Raw genomic sequence first — 9,770 nt, forward strand, 5'->3', positions numbered from 1 at the left:
TTTTCAGGCCACATTTAGGTGATTCAATGATAAAGCTGAGGACAGTTTTCTGATTTATTTCAGGTGATGAGAACACAATCAAAGCCACCTCCATGATCCAGTATCCCCACTTGAGTTGACATTTCTACAACTCCAGGACCTGCCCTGACACACCATTGTCTCCAGAACACTCACCAGAAGGAGGGTTCACTCAGATGCTGTAAATTTGGGGAGTTGTAGACCCATGTCTCTTGCCTCAATGAGTCTTAGTTCATTTATCAGTTTACAAACAGGTTCCCCCACTACCATCCCCTTAAAAGGCAGCTGAAAATCTAGTGAAATTTGTCACTTTATTGAAGGGAAAGGAGAAAGAATGGCAGGGAGGGGTTGGAGGAGGGTCCTCTAAGTGCTGCTACAAGGTGCTGGAAAGGGCCTGAGATAGGGGTGAGACTGACATGCAGACTCCTGTCTTCATGGAATGAAAACATTTACACATGTGCCCACAACTGTAATATAAATGACCAACACCTGTCAAATGAAGATGACAGCAGTGAGCATAATAGAATAATGTTTAAAGATGAGACATATACAACACCTCACCCAACACCACATGCTTGTGCCTACCTGTGCCCAAGTTAACCACCACAGTTTTCAGAATGGCACTTAATTTTGTTGCCTTATTTTTCCAGGGATGATGAAACATTCATGTAATTCAATACTCTATTCCATATACGAAAAAAACAAAAAATGTGTGTTAGTTTTCTATCACAGCCATTCTTACCTCACTGAGCATATCACCTTCAATTTCATCCATTTTGTCCCAAAGTTACACTGTCATACTCTTAATTTCCAAAGTAGTACTCCAGTGAGTCTCTGAACTTCTTTTTTAATATTTATTTTATTGACTTTGATTTTATTTTAAAGGGCCTTAGAAATTGAGAGTGGAAGGAGAGAAAATAAGACATAGAGAAGGGGGTAGAGAGAAGGGGGGGAGGGAGAGCAAGAAAAGAGCAAAGTACAATTCATTAATTATGGAATTTCTCCCATGCATGTGGAGCCAGGGACTTGATCCTGGTCCCTTGTTTATAGTAAATATACACACTCAGCCTCCTATGAACCTGTTCAGCAAAATCCCATGAATATATATATAGTTATATTCATATATATATATACATATATATATATATTGGGTGGTGGAGCACCTAGTTGAGTGTTCATGTGACAATGTGAAAAGACCTAGATTCAAACCCCTGGTTCCTACCTGTAGGAGGAAAGCTACACAACTGGTTAGACAGTGCTGCAGGTGATTCTCTCTCTCTCCCTGTCTATCACCTCTTCCTCTCAACTTCTGGCTGTCTCTATCCAAAATTATTGGATAATGAAATAATGAAAATTATTTCTTTTATTTTATCCAGAGCACTGCTCATGTCTATCTTATAGTGGTTGAAAGAATGAACCTGGGTCTTCTACGCCTCAGGCATGAGAGTCTGTTTACATAATGACATGCTATATATAACAGGAATATAATCCCACACCATTCCAACCACCAGAGTTCCCTGTAGGCATTCCCTCCTTTGAAAAATGCAGTTTATCTCCTAAGGTATCAGACAAAGGTTGACAATTATTTCTATAATTAGCTATATTTATATAAATTTTCCATATTTCCCTATGAATTGACTTTTTCTTCCATTCTAAGTCATACCTATACCTATTATTCTTTGAAAGTTCCTTTTCTTTTTCTAAACTTTTTTTTTTTTAGTTTATTCTATCACCAGTGCTGATGGAATCGGATTTCAGAGCTCTCTGGTCATCTACCACTAACATGTCTCCCTCTCTGGGACTATGGATCAAAATGCTTTATGGAGTCCAGATAGTGGAAGGTCTGGCTTCTCTCATTGCTGCTCTCCTGCACATGGGCATTAGCAGGTGGATCCCTAGTACCTCTTTCTCTTTGCCTAGGAGGAAGGAGGGCTCTGGAGAGGCAAGGTTCCACACACATTGGTGAAGTCATCTGCCAAGGTAGTTCAGAATGGAGTCATACTAGCATCTGCAATTTGGTGGTGAAAAGGCACCAAAGCAAAACAAAAATGTTGAATAAACAGGAAACAAATAGTAGGAAAGAACAGATGAGAATAGGGATTTGGGGGTAGAAAGAAGCTAAAAGGCCTACTTTAGCTCTGCCCCTGTGGGCACATGACATTAACAGTTAGTTTTTGCTTGAGCTTGATGGTTAACAGGGAGGCTGAGTAAAAATACTAATTGAGATGATGGCATCAGAGTTGACAATAGGACTAGAAAGCTAGACCAGGGCAGACAGTAGCTCCCAAATGTAAAGAAAATATATAAACACAATTAGCTATCTACCATGTCCACCTGACCAGGGCCCATATATATTCATATTTATAGCACAGGAGCCTGTATAACCTCTGAGTCCCTGTCAGCCTGAACTCACAATCCATGGTTGCAGCTGGGAACATTCTAGGGTGCACTTATTTCAGGGCGAGTTTTTTTTTTTTTTTTTTGAGTGGCAGATAGGATAACCCAGCTTCCATTCAGAAAGTGTGGCAGTCCCTATCATTGCTAGTTCATAGTGAGGACAAGGTCCTGAAGAAGCTCACAGAAGGCTAATGATTCTTTCCTTATAAAGTGGCCATAGATGATACACCAAGGTGTCTCTTAGAAGTCTAAGTCCATTGTATCTAAGGATTCCCAGATTAGAGCCGCAGGAGAAGGGGTAGCCAAAAGGTCATCACTGAGTGAGCCAGTCTGTTGCCTTTACCCAGCTTTATAGTCTCTGCCGCATCTGAAAATCCCAGGCTTTCTCCCAGCATTTAAAGCATTGCGTGTGATTTATTGTATTCAAAATTGTAATAGGATTATGGAGTCTGGACTTAAATTAGAGAGGAAATAGACCTAGGATTACAATATGGTTTAAGCTAAACTTGAGTTTTACTAAATCACTTCTGTGATGATTCTAATAAAAGCTGGCATAGAGAGAAAGCAAATGTGCTTTAGCTGATATATATTTTTTTCACTGTGTATCTCTTGGATAATTGTAGACAGTGATTATCCAGGGGTGACAATAATGCTAATGCTGTCAAAGATAGTAAGACATATATGTTACTTTGTTTGTGTAGCTAGTTGAGGAGATAGAGTGACTGAGGGTAGTGAAGTAGCGTGTATGGGTGTGTCTAGGCCTAAGCAGTGAATCCTTGAGTAGACGATCTATGGATCTTTCTAAGGCCTTTCTGCTACAATATCAAGATTGTTAGGTCTAAGACTAATCACAGAGGACTACTAAGCAATTTTCCGCTGAGTTATGTATGTGCCCCAACCTTATGGACACACGTATACATGTGCCCCGTAGGTGCTAGCTTATATCTAGGGTCTGCAATGTGGTTAGAGAATGTACCCTCTAAAATGGAACTCTGTAGTTCCATGTGTTAGGGAAGGTCTCACCAAAAAGTTGCAGTTGAAAGGTTGAACTTGGCGTCTCTGGGATATAATCCAAAGGCAAAAGTCAGAGGCAGTATAATGGGGCATGGTGGCACTTGTTCTGTTCTTTAAATTGAGTTCAGCAGAAACACTTTAACCTTGTAAGGGATCAAGAGGAGAGCAAAGATTCAGGGGATCAGGACTGAGTTTGATATGGATCTTAAAAGACTGCGAGTGTTTCTTACAATCTCAGAATGAATTTCAAACAGCAATAGTTCACTTTTATTATCATCAAATAAATTGAGAGCCTGGTTTACATTGAAAATACCATTGTGGGGATTTCTCATATTCTATTTGAACTCACTGTGTCATATAATGTTATATGTCATGTAGTGGTATCTACTAATAACTACATCTTAGCTACTGGCAGAACCAGATGATTCTGTTCTATCTACTGTAAGGTTGTAGAAAACTTTGTATTCAAAATATTTCTTAGAATTATTTAGCCATTTAAGACTGTTATGAGGATTACTATTGTTCAGAAATTTGAAACACTAAGTGCTTCAAATAACATATTTGATATATAGAACTCAACTCTAGGCAGCTAAGGATCTTGAAACATTCAACCTGATTTTCCTGTAACGTACTGAACAGCTGGTGATTTGTAAGACTGTAAGTTAAGAGGAGTATAGTTTCACAACATTCCCACCATCACGTTTCTGGGTCCTCACCTTCACACCCCTATGTCTGATGACTGTCTTTATTTATTTATTTTTTTGATGATTATAGGACAGGTCAGGGTAGAAAAATGAACAAGACAAGAGAGAAATTGCATTCTGATCCATTTTATTTCACAACTCTTCATAAGATTTACAACAGGCAGAATCTCCCACATGAATTTCAACCTAAATTAGAGCCCGCATTGCTTGCAATTATTTACAACACTTGTAAATCTGATTCTATTAGAAAAATGCCCATTTAGTGCCTTCATATTTCAGAGTCAGATGCATTCTCTGCAGGTGAGCACTTAGCTGGGTTTCCTTTGCTTATGGATCACATGGATATGATGATTGAAGCAGGGTGTGTGTGTGCATTGAGGATCCAAATTCCTAGATGTCACTTCCAGTGAGTGTAAAAGACAGCTTTTTATAATGATCTAAACAAGAAAAGCAGGGTATAAACATGGGCTCCCAGTTATTGTACACTTTCTTAGCACAGGATGAGCAGCGACAACTGCTCACCATGATGGACCTGGAGTATCCAAGATTCTGGAGAATCTTTGAGATCTGAGTACAAAGCAAGTCAAATGTCCCAGACTGTGGAACTCCATGGTGACTGAAAGTCTTCAGAGGGGCAGGAAACAGCTGGAGAGATAAATGCTGCAGCCCCGAGGTGCAGCGCAGCAGCTTCTCCAGGGTGTCCATGGAAAAGCTGTTCCCATGCAGGCTGAGGGAGCTGAGCTGGGAGCAGCTTCTCAGGGCAGGGAGCAGGGCCTCAAGCTGGGGGTCCTGGAGGCCACACAGACCCAGGTCCAGGTGCTGGAGGGTGGCTGCATTTATCTCCAGCAGAGCTCGCAGGGGCTCACTGACTGAGGTCAGGGGGACGCCTCTCAGACACAGTTCCTTCAGCTGATGGATCTGTGGGCTCTGGAACAGGTAAGTCAGGTCTTCTTCTGTTAACGTGCAGTTAGTGACTGAGAAGACTTCCAGCTGGTTATGAAGATTCCTTAGAAGAGAGAGGCAAGATAGGATAGAGATAGGCATCAGCAAGAGTATGAAAATTCTGATTGAGGTGATGATATACAAGAAGGCTCATGGTCATTCTCAACCAATGATTCCAATGCTTCTTAAGGCTGAATTCTTTTTTTCAATGTTCACATGAACCTGGCACTGAATCTTGCTATTTTTAAAACGCATTTCTTCAACTTCAGGCAAATATACGCATATTTTCCATTCTCCATGTCTTTATCTCTATATAAATTTAGAGTGAAGTACATATTAGGACATTTCTAAAAGGTCTCCCAGTCTAAATAAAAGTGTAGCCACCACTGGCAGCAACACTGGATCCAAATGAAACTACTCTCAGTCAAACTTCATCAGACCTTCACTGAACACTAGCTGCACTATTTCTGGGACGGGTGAGACTGCTGGGAATCATGTCACAGAACTGATCTAGGCAGGGTCCCACAGCAACTGCTGGTCCTGTCAGTCTTTAGGGCCTCCCCGACAATCTCCATCCTCAGCATATGTTCTGCTAATTTCCTTATTCCTCAGCTGCAGCCTCTTTAGTGGCCTCTACACCCTTAAGCTGCCTTTGTATTCACATTGCTGCCTGGTCACACCTTGCAGTTCAGGAACTGGAGGCATTCACAGTCCCCTTCACTGATAGTTGTCTAGTCATCTAAGAGATCTCTTCAGACCTGAACCTGAGAACCAACCACACTCAGTAGACTGAATATTCCTCCAAGCATCTGAGCAACGTATCCCTTCCATAAGTCTGTGAAACTTTGTCCTCAGCTTCTCATGGTTAAAGTCTGATGGGATATTTATGATGAGAGAGATGTGTTAGAGTGAAACAGTTTAGTGGTTAAGTAAAATGGCTCTCATTCCTGAGTCACCATGTTCTCAGGTTTCCTCTCCAGGAGTATCCTAAACTAGTCTTTAGAGACAACTAGACAAATAACAATAATAAATAATAATAGAATTGAGAAGCAAGGAACTTGAGATCCAATGTCTCCTGCACAGTTACTCTGCCAAGAACACAACCCTACCTGATCAGCTGGTCCAGATGGCCCTTTAGGAAGGAGGCAGATTCCAAGTACAGCTCCTGAAGATGAAGTAGCTGGAGGAACTCGGATGTAAATTCGGTGATGGGATGATCCTGGTTCTCCAGCTCGTTTGAAGGGATTGCATCAAGTATGTTGATGTTCAGACAGAGTCTCCTGAGGTTTTTCATCCTGCCCAGAAGTTTCCCAAATGTCTGTAGGTTTGAGATTGTCCAGGTGCAATATACTTTCACCTCGTGGACATCACACAATGAGATGCTACGCAAAAGCTGGGCATTCTTTTTGCTCAATAAATATATTGTCACTGTCCTACAACAAAGGTACACACCCTTTCTCTTCTTGATCCAGTTCAGTAGGTAGATGAAAATCTTCTTTCCACATTCACCACTGAGGAAGAGGTCTACACACACCTCCAAGCACCGTCTGGCCTCCTCTTTCCTTGAATGTCCCACAGCCTCTAGCTGCCTCCTTTGTGAGTACACTGGGAAGTGGACTCCAGTCCACACACTCCAGAACTTCTGTCCTGTGGACTCTAAATCCAACACCTGGAGCTTACACCTGCTTTAGGGAAAAGGGGGCATTGATGAAGACAGAAAACATGAACATAGATTTTGACCCAGAATGCCAGCATTGGCCAGGCTCAGGCTGACCAACTCCTTGATTCCCTCCCATTTCAGACAACAGCTTCTTTCTCCCCACTTCTCTTCTGACTTTCTTCATCTAATTTCCACATTTTATAATTAGTTTTCACTAAACTGAGAAAATGAAAACTGTGAAATGTTATTCCATTGAGAATGCACTAAAGTCAAGTTAGAAATTAGAAAACACCATTTTCCTTGTGTTCTCTTTTGATCTGTGTTGCCTCCAGTTGTGTAGCTGTGGCAATGTGAATTCAGAACCTTCTGTGCTGGTGGACTCTGCCTACTCTACTTAAATAAAGATGGGCCAACATCTCTAATAGATCACACTGCCACTGGACATCTCCCTTAGGAACAACACAATGAACACCTTTGCGGGGCCCCATAGTACCTTTCCCTCAATGTGGTCAACAATGGTAGAGAATGTTCCATTATTTAAAGGGAGATTAATTACCAATTCTACCAACAATGTTAGCAAGATGGCCTGAAATTGGTGCAACCTGGAATGTCCCTGGTCCTGACCACAGAATGCAAACTTGGACCTATAGGGATGCAGAGGTTACATAGGCTCCTGTGCTGACTATGGGACCCAGATAATATCTATAAGCTTTACATTTTTCTGAGACTAGGGAGCTACTGCCTTCCCTGATCCAGCTTTCTGGCCTTTTTTCCAACCATGACATCAACTCCCCAGACAGTAACTTGGGTCCACCTGCATATCAGGTGTCCAGCTCAGGCAAAACTAGTAAAACTATGCCCCCCCTGAAATATGCCTAAAGTAAACCTATTAGCTTTTTTCAAAAATGAAGACCCCAAATATTTACCTGCAATACTCTTGCCTATAGATCCATGATTAGTCAACAATTTGTTCTTCTTCATATCTTAACTCTTTTTCAGTCACCAGGTTTCATATTCTACCATGATGCCAACCTGACTTCCATGGGCAGAGGACCCCACCATCTGTCCTTAAGCCTTACCACCCAGATCCTTGTGCCAATAAGGAAAGAAAGAGACAGTCAGGGAGCAGGGATTGACCTGCCAATGCCCATAGTCAGTGGAGAAGATGTTACAGAAGCCACACCTTCCACCTTTCACACCTCACAAAGTTACTGAATCCATACTCCCAGAGGGATAAAGAACAGGGAAGCTATCAAGGGATGGGGTGGGATATGGAGTTCTTGTGGTGGGAATTTGGTAGAATTGTACTTCTTTTATCCTATCCTTTTGATTTTGTTTACATTTTTAAAAAAATTAATAATAATATTAAGAAAGAATATGCATCTAGAGAGATCAAAGATCTATAGACCACTGTACTGCTTCCTTCATCTTAGTGCTTAGGGGTTAGAATGTGTGCTCAACACTTATGCTACACAAATGACCAACAGTCAGGCCTTACAGAGGGTTCCACAATGGGCAATAAGCTGTCACATTGGCTTTAGAAGCCTTGAGGCCTCCCCATTGGCCTCCATTCTCCCTGACCCAGCTGTCTTCCAGGAAGCACAGACTCTCCTGGACTAGGGATCCTCCTCACCTGGGGAGGATTTCCTGCTGAAGCAGGATATCAATTCCATCCAGGACAGCTTTCAAACTTTCATTCTCAGGAAATAGGTCTTGAACCAGGGCCCCCAGAGGCAGTCTGTCAAAAGGCCAGCTCTGAACAAGAGCCTTCAGCATCTTCCAGCATCTGTGATTGTAAGCTTTCAGAAAGAGACGTGGGAAGAGCTCTGCAGGCAGGCTCCTCAGGGAAGAGATAGACAAGTTCTCATCCCTTAAAAGGCTCTTAATGGTCAGTTCTAAGAGGCTGAATGGCTTGTTGTAGCGCATCTTGAATCTCCTCTGGCAAGAATCCTGTGGAAATAGTCAAAGAAAATGAAGTCATTCTCAAGGCAGCACGAGATGGCAAGTGTCCATCATACTGCTCTTCAAGGAACCATCTCAGCAGTCAAATCTCAACTATGGCAGCATAATAAGAAATAGTGGTAGAGTCTCCACAGTTAGTCACCAAAGTTCACAGTTAGAAATAGATTACAATATCTAAGCAGACAGCCACATACAGGGTGTCATTCTATTAACTTGGACATTTTGATGTAAGATTATAACAGTCATGCAACAACATGTGTTGACATAATAGTGGGAGTTCAAATCAAGAAGCTATGGACATACAGCTCTATGGAGCATCTCTTTACATACTTAGAAATATGTGGGTGTCAGACTGATTAGCCCATCAGAGCTCACATTGTGAACAAATGTTTCTGTCTTAAAGATATCCTGTAACCATTTTTTAAGTTCATATAATGAATGTGTGAACAGTGAATGTAGCCCAAAGATAGAGTGTTCTTACATGTGTGAGGCCTTGTGTTCATTACTAGCCACCAAGGAAACAATGGCTTGATTAGCACAGCCACACAGTCTAAGTAATGATAAGCTAAAGAGCAGGTTGGTATTGGAGGGGTGCCGTCACAAATTTAATTAGAACAGAAAGGACAAGGTGGTTTTGACACACCCTGAGTTGCTAACCCAAGGACCAGGTGAGGAGGAGCCAAAGGACTAGACTTCAAGATGCAGGTCCCCAACTGCAGGAAAGAAGCTTCATGAAAGCATGCGTTCTTGCTCCCAGTTCCCCCAGTACCTGAAACTCATAATAAAGGAAAACAATGGGGACCAAGATTTGGGGGGTGTCTGTGCAGGAAGTGAGCCCCAACAGCAGCTCTGATGGCAAGGAAAATAAGTCATGTTACTCCAGGCAGAGAACCAAAAAGATAGAAAGGGGAACATGAAGTAAAATGAGGGCTGGTTTTGGGTATTGCACCAATAGGTCCCGGGGGAAGGAAGACTGAGAGAGGCATGGATCCACTCCTGAGTTAAGTCCTGGTCCTAGATGATAGGCATGACCTTGGGATGAGAGTGATTTACAGACATCTCTCTTGATGAAA

General features: G+C 42.0%; 1 protein-coding gene across 1 annotated transcript; it reads right to left on the bottom strand.

Annotated features, from left to right (window-relative positions):
- Window positions 1–450: 450 nt before the first annotated feature.
- LOC103118608 (PRAME family member 12-like) lies at window positions 451–8,661 on the bottom strand. The gene is made up of 5 exons (XM_060202388.1): window positions 8,369–8,661; window positions 6,185–6,757; window positions 4,656–5,139; window positions 3,439–3,474; window positions 451–507 (listed from the first exon to the last, which is right to left on the bottom strand). The coding sequence occupies exons 1-5, from the start codon at window positions 8,659–8,661 to the stop codon at window positions 451–453; spliced, it is 1,443 nt and encodes a 480-aa protein (XP_060058371.1).
- Between the last annotated feature and the right edge of the window lie 1,109 nt (window positions 8,662–9,770).

Source organism: Erinaceus europaeus, chromosome 11 (assembly GCF_950295315.1).
Source record: "Erinaceus europaeus chromosome 11, mEriEur2.1, whole genome shotgun sequence".
Lineage (NCBI taxonomy): Eukaryota > Metazoa > Chordata > Mammalia > Eulipotyphla > Erinaceidae > Erinaceus > Erinaceus europaeus.